This window comes from Trichoplusia ni, chromosome 6 (genome assembly GCF_003590095.1).
Source record: "Trichoplusia ni isolate ovarian cell line Hi5 chromosome 6, tn1, whole genome shotgun sequence".
Lineage (NCBI taxonomy): Eukaryota > Metazoa > Arthropoda > Insecta > Lepidoptera > Noctuidae > Trichoplusia > Trichoplusia ni.
In genome coordinates, this window is record NC_039483.1 from 14,328,450 (window position 1) to 14,342,519 (window position 14,070).

General features: G+C 43.1%; 1 protein-coding gene across 4 annotated transcripts in view; it reads left to right on the plus strand.

Moving 5' to 3' along the window:
- The window catches only part of LOC113495058 (afadin), a 49,038-nt gene extending 35,247 nt beyond the window's left edge, over positions 1-13,791 (plus strand). For 3 of the 4 annotated variants that reach the window (XM_026873637.1, XM_026873640.1, XM_026873641.1), the window contains 23 exons: positions 92-265; positions 441-549; positions 682-827; positions 1,123-1,333; positions 1,545-1,683; positions 1,774-2,249; positions 2,330-2,470; positions 2,550-2,667; positions 5,538-5,706; positions 6,337-6,489; positions 6,601-6,703; positions 6,912-7,029; positions 7,444-7,573; positions 8,740-8,809; positions 8,905-8,998; positions 9,286-9,463; positions 9,820-9,940; positions 10,218-10,370; positions 10,501-10,709; positions 10,848-11,028; positions 11,106-11,212; positions 11,342-11,477; positions 11,739-13,791. In XM_026873637.1, the coding sequence (XP_026729438.1) occupies positions 92-265; positions 441-549; positions 682-827; positions 1,123-1,333; positions 1,545-1,683; positions 1,774-2,249; positions 2,330-2,470; positions 2,550-2,667; positions 5,538-5,706; positions 6,337-6,489; positions 6,601-6,703; positions 6,912-7,029; positions 7,444-7,573; positions 8,740-8,809; positions 8,905-8,998; positions 9,286-9,463; positions 9,820-9,940; positions 10,218-10,370; positions 10,501-10,709; positions 10,848-11,028; positions 11,106-11,212; positions 11,342-11,477; positions 11,739-11,783 (3,481 nt within the window). In that variant the 3' untranslated portion in view covers positions 11,784-13,791. Of the gene's footprint in view, positions 1-91; positions 266-440; positions 550-681; positions 828-1,122; positions 1,334-1,544; positions 1,684-1,773; positions 2,250-2,329; positions 2,471-2,549; positions 2,668-3,411; positions 5,443-5,537; positions 5,707-6,336; positions 6,490-6,600; positions 6,704-6,911; positions 7,030-7,443; positions 7,574-8,739; positions 8,810-8,904; positions 8,999-9,285; positions 9,464-9,819; positions 9,941-10,217; positions 10,371-10,500; positions 10,710-10,847; positions 11,029-11,105; positions 11,213-11,341; positions 11,478-11,738 lie in introns of those variants that run through there. The other variant, XM_026873638.1, reaches the window with a different exon arrangement.
- The last annotated feature ends 279 nt before the right edge of the window (positions 13,792-14,070 follow it).

Here is a 14,070-nt window from a genome sequence, read left to right on the forward strand (position 1 = left end):
ATAAGTTAATTAAGTATTCCAATTACGTCCCTGAGGAAAAAAAAACAATCTTTTTTTACCTTTTGATTTGTAATATTGGTACTTGATATAGGATGAGCGCGGGTATGACTACCGGCCGGCCAATACAGGAGGCGATCTTGCCCGCTGTGCTGGAGTTCCCCGAGGCCGGCCAGGCGCAGTTCCTAGCCGCCGTCATCACGCGGCTCGACCCACACGCACCCGCCTTCAAACTAGCGCCCGTTTATACGCTTTACTTATGTGCAAGGTAAGGCAACGCACTCCAAAAATAATTTGACGATATTACTACGTCATGACTACGTCAATGAACTTTAACTTGGCATCCGTTGTTTTTGTTGTCGTTCTTTTTGTAATTATGCCTTAAACCTTACAGAATTTGAATTATAACACCCATCAATTTTATTACTCTTTCAAACGTTCAGGTATCGAGCGTCGACTCACTACCGCCCGGAGTTGACACCGACTGAACGAGCTCATAAACTGACGGCCTTCTTACATCACGTTGCAACGCTCATACACGCGACTGTACAGGTAATTATTATACAGCTTAACTTTTGCGCAGTAGAAAGGTCGAAGATGAAAACTAGATACGGAAATAATCGAAAGCTTTGAAATTAAACCATTTTGAAATATAAAGTTTAACCATTTTATTTATATTTTTAGGAAAGATGCACAGACTCGGCAGCTCAAGCTTTCTGGATGACAAACGCTAGTGAACTATTGCATTTCTTAAAGTACGATCGACACATATCGTCTTTTTCTACACAAGCGCAAGAAGTACTATCGCTGACTGTTCAAAATGCATTCAGGTAAAAACTCACTATCATCTAATACTAATTCCACTTCTGATAGTTGTGCATTTTTGGACATGTTTGTAAATGTCATTATCTCTTTCGGATTTTATAAAATGGATACACATGATTGGAATAATTAAGGTTGTTATGAAGCTTGATATAGTAGTATCAGTTAAAATGATATCCCAAAAGCGTTTAAAAACTATGAAATTAAATTTTCTTGTTCTCTTCCACATTCAACTGTGAGCTGTCGTAACTCACCAACTAGCGTCACTAACGTAGATAATAATAAAAATGTTATGTTTCCCAGCAACCTGGTGTCGTGTTTCCAAGAGGAGTTGTCCCGCGGGCTGGCGCGGCTGACGAGCCCGGGCGGCGACGCCAACGAGGCCACCGCGCCCACGCTGCAGGCGCTCGCCGCCGCCATCGTGCTGCTGCGCCGCTGCCGCGTCAACGCCGCGCTCACCATACAGCTGTTCTCGCATCTCTTCCACTACATCAACGCTGTCTGCTTCAATAAGGTACGGGACACGACAATGAATTTGTTCATGATTCGTAATAGCCCAAAAGATGGTCATTTCTAATGTTTTCGCTATTTACGATAGATTTCACCTTTTTCTAAAACAGGTCTGTTAGATTTTTATGCCTCCAGTGTTAATTACCATAGGTCTCACTAATCGCTAGACAATTTCCGTTTCCTCTTGTGTAAATCTATTTTAAAACTACTTTTAGTTGGTGACTGAGCCGAGTATGGTGAATGCGAGATGGGGCGCTGCGTTGTCTGCACGATTGAAAGTATTAGCCGCGTGGGCCGAACGGCAGGGGTTAGAGTTAGCTGCTGAATGTCACTTCGCGCGTATGAATCAAGCTGGTATGTACAAGATATCGAATTTTGAGAAACTCTCACAAATTCATTGAAATAATGGGAGCTGTTATTATATGAATGTTCTGCGTGGTGTAGCGCGGCTGATCCAGGGCGAGTACCGCACGGCGGAAGAGGTGGTGGGCGCGCTGAAGGCGTGCTTCAAGCTGAACTCGGTGCAGGCGCGCGCGCTGCTGGCGCCGCTCGTGAGCGAGCCCGTGCTGGAGGCGGGCGTGGGCTACGTGCGCGCGCACACGGACGAGCTGTACCGCGCGGACGGGCGCGACATCCGCCTGGACGAGCCCGCCTGGCTGGGCGCCGCGCTGCTCATCCCCAGCGACGGCTTCAGCGCGGAGGTGGTGTGCGGCGTGCCGCCCGGCCTGGCCGAGTTCGTGGCGCCGCTGCAGCGCGGCGGCCTGTGTCGCCTGGCGCACCAGCCCGCCGCGCCCGGCCTCTGGAGCGTGTACCTGGCGCCGCAGCCCGCGCCCGCCGCGCGCCGCCCCGACCCGCGCCTGCACATCATCCAGCTGCACAAGAACTCCAACGGCATGGGGCTCAGCATCGTCGCCGCCAAGGTAACACACGCAACGCTTACTAAGCGGCCACGCTCTTCTAATGTAATATGCTAACTTACATAAATTGACGCATTACTCAGGGTGCGGGGCAGACGAAGCTAGGAATCTACATTAAGTCCGTGGTACCGGGAGGAGCGGCGGCCGCTGACGGGCGGCTCGCTGCTGGCGACCAGTTGCTCTCCGTAGACGGACAGTCTCTTGTTGGCATTACTCAAGAGAAGGTATGCATTGCACTGCTCAATTAATTTATATTTGTTTATAATAAATTAATTTTATTCATCATTTTGTAATATATCTTAGGCGGCTGAATACTTAGTACGTACTGGACCTACGGTAACTCTGGAAGTAGCAAAGCAAGGAGCCATGTTGCACGGCCTAGCGACGCTCCTGCACCAGCCTGCCTATAACCAACGACAAGGTGAGCCTCCTTTTCCAAAACAAATATAAACTTAATAATATCTTGTGCTAACAAAATTACATACTAACAACACTTTCAGCATTTACTGTAACATTCACGTGTAGTGGAAGTGTATGCTGCCAGTTACGCTACATCTTTAGGCTATTCGAAAGGTATCCTAAGCACTAGGTGCTTAGGATACCTTTCGAATAGCCTACTAACCAATGTTGCAATATTTAAAATTTCTTGTGCATTGGTTAATAGCAATAGGTATCTAGCTGGTGTTACGTAGCGTGGCTAGCGTGCGCGTGTGTTGCGCAGAGGGCGAGGCGGAGGAGGTGGTGTACGAGCACCGCCTGCGGCGCAACTCGGGCACGTTCACGAACCCGCACCCCGCGCTGCTGCGGCCCGCCTCGCCGCGCACCGAGCTCGCCACCGCAGGCAATGTCTTGGCAATCTTACGCACCTCGCCTCACTACCGCCTTTCCCCCCGACACCACGCTCGGTAACGCGTCTGGATTACTGCGCCGCTTTGCATTCCTTATCCGAATACAGCTGGTTGTCGAACGTCTACTTTTGTTTGCCTCCCTTTTTTCTGTTGCCAGGAATTATTTTTCGTTTTTATTATTTTGAGAATGTTTTGTTACTTCGATACTCGTTCTTACAGGTTTTTATTTTGTTTCCTTATTACCGCATTTTTTTGCTTCTAGTAATTGAAGTTGTAGCAAAATGTCAAATTGAATTTTATGTAAGTATCTATTGCAGGCTATGGTCGCCGTCCCTGTTACAATCGATGTCATTTTTTGAGAGACGAGTCCACTGAATCGAGTACAGATGAGAGTGAGGAATGGCAGCCTCATTATCACGGATCAATCCCTAGGTTGATAGTGACGTTAGACCGTGAAAATAACCAATTGCAAGAAGACTTGTCTCCAGACACCCCGGGATGTCCCATAGAACTCAGGACTGATGCTCCACCACCGCGCCCCATTCCCGTGTTTACGTTCACTTGTGAAGACTTCGACGAACAACAAGCCAGCGGTGACTGTACGTCACAGACGGACGAGTCACCATTACGAACCACACGGTTCGATACGCCCCCAGAAGAACCGCCACCGGTACCTGAACCACCTCCTTACTATGATCAATCCAGTGATAATGGAGATTCCATTTGCCTACCACCACAGATGAAACCCATAGATACCAAACTTACCCTAGACTTGTTCAATGCTCGAACTAGGGAAAACGAGGTCTATAGAAGGAGATCTACGGGAATAGACGAGTGTGTAAGTGCATGTGAGTGTTGTCGCACTCCTCAACCAGAGGCTCAGCAGATTCCCTTTATCGACGAACCTAACTGCGAACCGGTGATTTTTGAAAACGAAGGTCCTCCCGACAAAGTTGCTACCCCTAAAATACGAAGAATATTACCCTCTTTATCTCTTGATCAATCAGACTCCGAAAAGAAACCAGAAACAGTAGATGCTTTTTGTCAGACGCCTTCCTCGCCCATGGAGCGCGAAATAAACCCTACTCCCACCTTGACTTCCAATAGAAAGCATGGACTTAATTTAGATATTAAGCAGGATTACGAGAAAATGGAGAACATTCAGTGTAGACTAAAACGGGCATTATTTAGCATGTCGACGTCATTTTCGGGCAAATCCGAAGATACAGAAATTCCGTCCACTTATTCAACGTCAGATTCTTTTGATGCGACGACGAATGAAAAGCCAGATATCGGTATAAATAAACCACAAACCCCTATTGATACTGGTGCTAAACAAATATTAGATAGCGTCGACAGAAAATCGTGGAAGTCTCCTGATGAATACAGGCCTGCATTCGGTAAAGTCAAGGCACTAACAAAACATTTCAACGATATTAATCTTAAGTATTGTGTAAAGATTTACAAACGCAATTGCCAGTCAAGTCCCAACCTGAGTATGCGTAATGACAAAACAACAAAAGTTATCGACACTTTGCCCGCTAGTGCTAGCCTTGCTGACATACAGTATGAATTCAATAAAACTGACACCAGTGATACTAACGGCGAAAAATTATCTGATGATGAAGTCAAAAGCATCCTTATACAGCTGGAGGACTGGTCTAAATACGGTTCACGTGGTAGTGAGGACACACTAGCGCATGGTAATGAATTTGAAATACCTAACTTACCCTCCGAGGAGCATACCGAAAACACTACGAATGGGTTAATGTTCAATGAAATAATCGATAAAAAGCCAAGACGGATCACCCTCGATAACATTAAATTGAAGTCAAATCAATCTAGTATGAACTCGGACCAAGGCAAACTGAGTAAGGAGTCGCTCGCGATAAGTTCGGAGAAAGTTTCTGAAGAGAGTCTGCCGAGGATAGTGGGAATGATTCCCCAAAGTGAGTCGTCCTCGCTGCAGGCGGAGCGCGGCGCGGCGCTGGCGGCCAGCTGCCCCGACATCAGCGCCGCACACACCACGTGTAAGGCTCCCACACACGCATGACGATAGGTGTGTTATAGCTGGACGCACCAATTCCTTGTTACTCCACATTACTTTTTTTTTCTAGATACATACGTTACATACTTATTATACGTTCTTATCCTTTATCATATCTAGTTTTCCAGCATTGTCAAATTCGAATGATAAGTAGATTATGTATAGTATGGTATGTAATTTGATGTTATGCATGGGTACCGTTGCGTTTATTATTTGATCGTAATTGAATTGGAATCGTTTTGTTTATTTTTATATGTTCGTCACTCGCACTCGTTCAGTATAATTTGGTCGATTACTCATTTTATTAATTTATTTTAGTAGATGTGTAATTTAACCGTAATGTATTTACTGACATGTTGCATTTCGTAAGTGTTATATGTGTTGCTTGTGTGGTAGGTGCGGGCCCGGCGGGCGGGGGCGCGGGCGCGGGGGGCGCGGTGCGGCGCGCGTCGGAGCGCGACCTGCCGGCGCGGCTGGCGGCCGAGGCGGGCGTCAAGTCCAGCAAGAGCACGCCCGCGCTACACCATGTGGCCTCACCGCCGCCGCACCATCATCCGCCTGTCGCGTGAGTACCACATACACCGTGATTTTTTAGTCGTCTTTCAAAAGCAGCCCAGTTCATGTATCCAATGACTAGAACACGTTCATGATAAAAAAAAAATATGTATTTATGAGATTTAAATAAATTTAAAATGCAATTTTTATTCAATATTATGATACAATTCGTAGTATTTTTAGAAACACAGCTCTGTTGCGAGCGTGGTCCGAATTTTGTAACAAAGGTGAGGGGCGCGGGCGGCGGCGTTTTTATCATTTTTAAGAGTATTTTCAGATTTCTCTTGTTTAATTTTTCTTCGTACTTATTGTCTCAGTTGATGATAAAAAAATAATAATCGCGCCTAGGGGTATTTACGTCGGGTACATGAAATGGGCTCCTTTTGTAAGACGACAAAAAAATCACCGTGTAAACTATTGATACTGAATGATTTTGTCATCGATGTTTAATACATTACAGCAACTGACGCCATTAAATGACCATCCCAACGCTAGCTTTACTGAAACACTGAGTTGGGCCTTATTCTCGTTACAATTTCTGCTGATTTACTGCAATTTTCCTAGCAGTAATAATTATTTTGGAATCGGAATACATCCATAAACTTGCATAAATTAAACAACATCTAACAATATTATTCAGAGCACCTGTGAGTCCGCCGGTCGCGAGTGGCTCTCCGAGCGCTTGGCCCAGCAAGTCCCGAAGCAGCCACAACTTGTCCGCGCCCTCGCAGCACGACGGCTTCTATCAGAATCTCTCCACCGTGCAATCACAACAACACGCGTTACAAGACAGGTAATCATTAAGGGCAGTTGTCTTCAAACACGAAGTAGACTGAAAGTTTATTTAATTCAAATAATCTTATCCTCTACAAGAAGCATCTTTTTAATATCCTCGTTTTGTTAGATGGTCGTCTCTACGCAGTTCGACGGGCAGTAATCGACCACAATCGGCGCATTTCTCAGCGGGAGGTCAGGTTGAGGCGCCAGATTCATCTTTACAGCACCAGGTATGCCTCATTGGAACTATGTAAATTAGAAGTTTTCAGTAATAAATATATTCTAACAGATAAAATAAATGAGAATCGGAAATATTCAACGCAGCTTCTGCTTGCTTATGAATAAAGAATAACGTTAACGTTATTGTTTTGAAATACAGTTTCGACATCCCCTAAATTTCCTTGCCCCAATGTTCTTCAATCGTTATATTCCCCACAGCAGTCAAACGCGATGAGCGCGCGCGCGGCCAAGCTGGCGGAGATGTCGGAGGAGGTGTCGCGGCGGCAGCAGGCCTACCACACGCTGCAGCATCCGCATCAACACCATCACGTTATAGGTACGCGGCACATTACCTCTACTGTTCAATCATAATTATCAGTGATACTCTGTAAGATGACCAGCGAAGTTAAAAAAGGCTAGGTCACTAATCAAAGCTAAACAATCTCGATGAGTTAAGCAGTTTAGAAAATAAAGGTTAAGTTAAGAACAGTCTAAAACACAAATAAATATTACCAAATTACATATAACAACTGAAATATATGAGTTGTTCATATATTGAAGATATTTTGTTTTCACCAAGATTGTTTACCTTCTTTTAAAAACCTAAGCAATGGGATATACAGTTATTTGGCGATTCTACACATGCGAATAGCTGATAGGTATTGAAATTACTATTCAGGATTCGATTGGTGCTAATGCTTGATAAATGTCATTCATCTACTATACTATAAAAAAACACGTGTTATCATAGGTCCGGGCCAGCCGGCCTACGGGCAGCAGTCCCCGCAGCTGGCCCCGCTGCACCAGTCGCAGCCGCTGCTGCACGTGCACCATCAGTCGCCGCACCAGATCTACCACAACCAGCACCACCCACCGCAGAGGTAACATATATTCTATTACCTCAGTGAACTTCTCAAAATATTTATCAGGTTTTACAGTACCGGTTCCTTAGACCGAAAACAGATACGTCCCGGTGTCTATCCGTCCGTCACTAGGCTGCATGTATCTCATTAGCGGCGATAACTACACAGTTGAAACTTTCACAGATGATGTATCTTTGTTACAGTTAAAAAAACAAATATTCAAATATCATCATCTGATCGAGTTTGATCAGCACCAGGATATATTTTTATTTGTTTATTTATTTATGTACACACAACATTGAAGGAATAAAACAAGTATAAAAATGAAAATACAATAGGTACAAAGGTACTGCTCATTTCTTAAGAAATTTCTGCCAGCAGACCTGCGACAGGAGATAAGAAAAAAGGAAATATAGACAAAATGTGTAAAAAAAAATAATAGGAAAACAAGAAGTACAATTTATATCAAATATATACATGGATATATACATATATATATACATATAAAGTTACATGAATGAGGAAATAAGACTATCTTACTGAGGCGAGATAGTGTTCTTTGACACGACGTTTGAATAGGCTGACAGATTGGGAACCACGAATGCTAGGCGGCAGGGCATTCCACAGTCGCGCTGCATGAACAGAGAAGGAGAAGGAATAGAAGTCGGTGGAGTGGGGTTGAATTTTGAGATGGGATTTAAGATGTGATCTGCAAAGGGCGTCGGGAGGGCGGATATAGGAAAAGCGGTCACGCAAGTAGGAAGGATATAGTGGGTTGTGAAGAACATTGTATAGGAGGCATAGGATACGAGTGTTCCTACGAAGGCGAATCGGGAGCCACTTGAGTTCTTTGCGAAACTGCGAGATGTGATCGTATTTTTTTAGCCCAAAAATAAAGCGGATGCACAAATTTTGCAAGTACTCAAGCTTATTAAGCAGCTCCTCGGTGGCATCCAAGTAACAAGCATCGGCATAGTCAATAATGGGTTGGATAAGGGATTGGGCTAATAGAATTTTGGTCTTTTTGGGAAGAAAAGTTTGTAAGCATCGAAGAGAGTGTAAGGAAAAGTGGACCTTGCGACTTACCTCGTTTACCTGATCACGCCATGAGAGGTGTGATCAGGAGATGCCATTTGTATTTTTAATGTAAATTTATATTATATGACTTCAAAATTATGATACAGGTACGAATGGATGCCGCCTGGCCCACCTTCTCCGCAAAGATCTCAGCCCCCAGTCGCTCCGAAACCTCAGGTAAATATCACTTTCTTTTTATAGCTAAGTAATTCAATATTGATTATACCTTTTTGTTACTCTTATTTCATGGTAAATTAATTATTAATGCTTAGGGTACGAGGCGCACAGACAATGAACTCGAAGAGCTACCACACTCTCATCCTCAGCCGCAACAGCCACCAATGAACTCAGTTCAGCCTGAAGATGGTGAGGAACAATTTATAGTATACAACACTAAAGCAAATTGCAAAGTGTTATTTTTCATTCATTAACGAAGTATGTTTTTTATTGCTGCAGTTTAAATAAATAAAAAAAAAAGTTTTTTTACGGGATTATTTGGACCATTTGACTTTTTTATAATATATATTTTGACTCGCATCACTCGGCTTCACCAGGAGATCATGTAGTAACATATAATAAACTACGCAATCCTGTACTTATGTAGTGTGCAATGAAGAATATTGTATCTATCATATCTATGTATGTATGTGCAGAGCGGTACGTGGCGAGCGCGCTGGAGCCGCCCGCGGTGTCGGTGTACCCGGCGGGGGGCGCGGGGGGCGCGGGGGGCGCGGCGGCGGGGGCGCGCGCGCAGCCGCCGCACAACCCCTGGCAGCGCGAGGAGCGCGAGCGGCAGCACGAGGTGCGCCGCGCCGCCGCACGCGCGCGACGGTAAGGGATACGCATGTCGCGACATACTACACACGTACTAGTTCACCTCACACGTCAGGGTTCCGGCGAAGAATTGCTCACTGAGCCTACAAATTTCTTTATTTTTTTTTAAATATAGTTACTGAATAATAAAGCGCACTTAAAGCCAAGCAAGTGCAAGGAAAAAGAAAGGGGAAGCATTCGTAGTTTGACTCTGCAAAATTATTAAATTAAATATGGCAATTGTATCTGGAACATCTTTATATATAATTCATCTGTAATTGTGTATGTCACTGAACTTCGAATTAACAGACTATAAAAATAAAACCACATTTTTTAGAAATTAATTCAAACTTTAAATGATATTGAACTTACAGAGACGCGACTATAGCGCAGCTGGTGTCGCTAGGAGCGGCGAGAACACCTGTACAAAACCAGCAGCTGCGCTCCCTGCAGCTTGAGCGAGACTTTGAACTGCGAGCCACGCAACACGACCAGGTGAGAACACTTACTTCATAATATTTCTTTGTGGTCGTAACATATGAATTGCTTTACCAAAACTTAACACAGCATTTTCCATTAGGGTTTCCATTTTTTAGATTCCAATTATAGAAACAACGTTATATTATTTGAACATAGCCAGTTATGAAACGGGAGTTTACTGCGAAAGCAAAAACGAGCAATATTTTTTTAATAATTTCTATTGTCGGCATTTCAATAGTTTGTGCAAAAATGCGAAAAGCCTATTGCAATTTTAACTTATCATTTCGTAAAGGAGGAGGGGAATACAGCGGAAGGCTCAGAAGAGATTGACGAGCTCCCTACCGAAGCGCCGCCCGCATCACCTGCGCCTGCGCCGCATCCACCTAAGTCCATCCTCAAGACCAATACGCGGTCAGAAGCCACCAACGGCTATGCTACCGAGCAGGTACAACATACACAATTCTTTAATCGTGAAAGATTGTGGTGGGGTACTAAATCAAAAATTTAATCAAACAAATTTATTTTGCTATGGCTCCATGTTTTCGTTAAATTAATGTAATTTGTGTTGTGTACAGGTGTCGTACGAGGAGAGAGTGGTGAGCGAGGTGAGCACGGGCATGGGCGCCCTAAGCGTGGGCGGAGCTGGCGGAGGGGGCGGAGGGGGAGGGGCGCCGCCGCCGCCCGCGCGCGGCTCGTCCTTCGCCGTGATGGCGGAGCGCGCGCGCACGCTGTCCCCGCCGCGCGCGCCCGACCTGCCCGCGCACGCGCCGCCCGCCGCGCCACAGTACGTACTACACAACTATTATTATTGCAATCTCTTAAACACTTAGATATAACTCTTAGAAACGGTATTTTTATTGCTGAATGATAAATAACAAGTGGCTTAAAATTACCGATTACTTATGTCTATATTTGTCTTCAGGTCCCCCGTGGGCGGAATGCGCGACAAGCGCGTGTCGTTCCACGAGCGAGCGGCGCCGCCCGCGCCGGCGTCCTCGCCGCCGCCGCTGCACGAGCCGCCGCGCGAGCCGCCTCGGGAGCCGCAGCGGGAGCCCCCGCGTGAACCGCAGCCTGACCCGCCACCTGCTAGGGAAGACCCCGACGTATGTGCCAACTTTCTTATTAAAACAAATATAATCCTTCGTGTAAATATAAATAATAACCCATTTTCCGTTCTCAGCGTTTTATAGAGGAAGCTGAGAACATGTTATCCAGCCCGCGCTCATCAACCGGCGCGCCTGTCCTCGCGCACACACCTGGCGTCATCGGCGCACAGGAGGTGTACAGGTAATATGCAATTCCGTACTGTCATGTCTGTCTGTTAGAGATAAATAGAACGCTAAAGGGCTTTCTTTTCATACAAACGCGATAACTCTTGAAAGCCTACTAAGTATATTGGTGTGGTGTTCCCTGCAGAGACCCGCGCGCGCGGCGGCTGGCGGAGCAGCAGGCGCGGGCGCCGAGCGCGCCGGTGCCGGAGCAGCTGTCCTTCAAGGAGAAGATGAAGATGTTCGCGCTCGAGTCCGGCGAGGCCACCACGCCCAAGGACAAGGTAACCGCCAGGCACTCGCGACACCTACCCTAGCGCACGTCTTACACTAACATTTATATTAATTAATATTTTATTTAAATGTCTAATTGGACTCCATAGTGTACCTCATCCGGATAGTCTTAGAGCACCTTCAAAATATACGCAACTCAACGCGAATAAATTGAAGGTGCCCTTTACCCTTTTTTATTTGGACTTGTTTTTACCTAGACTTGCTTGGGTTCTAACATATACCCTGTATAAACGAGTAAATGTTATTTGCAGGTAAAAATATCGCGCGCGCAGCGAGACATCGATGCGGTACATTAATGTATTATGACTGTACTTGTAATACATATTACAAAAATTATATGTCGCGTGTACATACCTGTACTAACGAACAGAGTAATTCCTTAAAATGTTTTATAGTAATATGACAAAGTTGTAACGATGCGTTACTTTTGTATTACAGTATTAAGTTTATTAACATATTAAAATTCCATTATATTCACTGTGTAAGCGAAAATAATTAATTATTTATACTATATGAAACACTTATACAGCTTTTTGGCAGCTAATTTATAGTAAACTTTACGTATTTAAACAAAATTATATTGAAGGTGAACGAATAATATGACGCTATTTTCGCTTACACACATATAGGTGTAGAATATATATACAAAGAGGAATAGGTTTTTGGAAAACGCTGCAAATAGTTTGTACATGTCATGACGGAGGTCTATAAATTGCCTTGCGATTAATGTAGCACCAGTTTTATATGTCAATATTGTCGAATCATAGAATCTAATCTAACGAGTTTTCTTTAATATGAATTAGAATATTTTTATGGTTACGCAATTTTGAATGATGTTTACAAGGTGTCGCTTTAGCAGCTAGTGCAATTATAATATTATTATATTCTCTATAAGGATCAGACCATATGGATATAGGGATTTATTGGATTATATTGTTCGGAACCTAATTTAAAATTATTAATATTTCGGTAATTATAGTATTATCAGCGGCACATCCAATGTATGAATAAAGTTAAAAATATTGTGCCATTGTATTGTGTAATGGATTTCGCCGTTTCTATAATTATAAAATTTACCAAGGAGGACCAATATAGAACTCGACAGCAGTTGGTGCCTTTACGTGTACCTTAGAAGTAATATTTACATATCCGTCGTATTGTCCAATTTACAATTCATGTCATTAGATGTCATTAAACATTTGAATCTTCGTTACATTCCAAAGAGCATTAGCGTCTTTATTCTATATAAAATTATGTATGTTATAGCATTCCTATCAAGCAAGAATGTATTATTTGTGTACCGCTAAAGCGGTTGTTATCTTAACTTTATATCACAATACTTGACCTGTTATTACAATTTAAATTTTAACTAAAAGCAATAAGATATTGTGAAGACTTTGTTGTAAATACGATTATAAAGTATATAGTATGTTAAGCACGTGTCTGTGCCAAAACTTGTTAGTGGCAAACCGCGTGAGATGACGTACATATAGCGGCAGTCAGAACCGCTATCATTTTGTAATTGACTACCTTGAAACTTGTTATGTATTTTGTTGCATGAAATTATGTTTATTAAAATAGAAATTTGCGCTTAGATAAATGTAGAGCGTAGACTCAATAAAATCTAGACTTTGGTTTAGCAAGATGGGATACCAAGGAAATGAAATAGGTCACACAACTAGATATTTATTTATCACTTTTGACTGATAAATACGTCGGTACTATCGCTTTTATCTTTGGTCACAACATTCACAACACAGATTAGTCAACTCTAAACAATTAGTTTTAATCACTGACGTAGTTCAACAGAGTGTTTAGCTTCAGAACACCGGGTTACTCATATATTGTAGTTAACATTTCATAGCACCAATTTACTGTATATAATGTAGGTAGTGAACTCCTCGTGATTATATTAAGGTTTTGTACACCAGTTTGTAAATGTAAATGTTTATTGGAAGATCGAACAGTATCGGCTGTTTGGTGACGAGCCCAAAATAAGGGAGGCCTACTTAAGGGTAGCGATATAGATTAGTTCCTGGGAAATCAGGTATCTAGGTTCCCAGTATTCACCCAACGATAGTCAATTAGAAAAAGATTGAGATTAATTTTAAAAAAGGAGTTTTAATTATTTTAAATGCTATTCTGTATATAATTACGCTTGTCAACGTCACGTCTACATAAGATATCGTTATGAATATTTAAGTAACATATATCGAATAATAATTATTATGCAAACTAATGAAACTTGTTATAAATGGTAGCTACTGTACTTTCTTTCTTTTGAAAATAAATAAAGTAACAAAATGCCGAGTTTTATTTTGATGAACGTAGTAGTTATACCCAATCAATATTCACCCGCATCGTGAACTATTTTAAATTAGTCAAGAAAATAGATATACCATAAAAGTGTTTCGAGAGATTTGTCTATTCGAATTGGTAATGCGATGCTGTCGTTTTGTATGAAAGGTGGAACGGGGAGCTGTCTATGTAAAAGATTTGAAGAAATGGATTTTGTTATTTTCTGTGTATTCGCAGGATGACAGGTGCAATTTGTTTAATAGCGCTCATTCCCTTAAGCAGCGT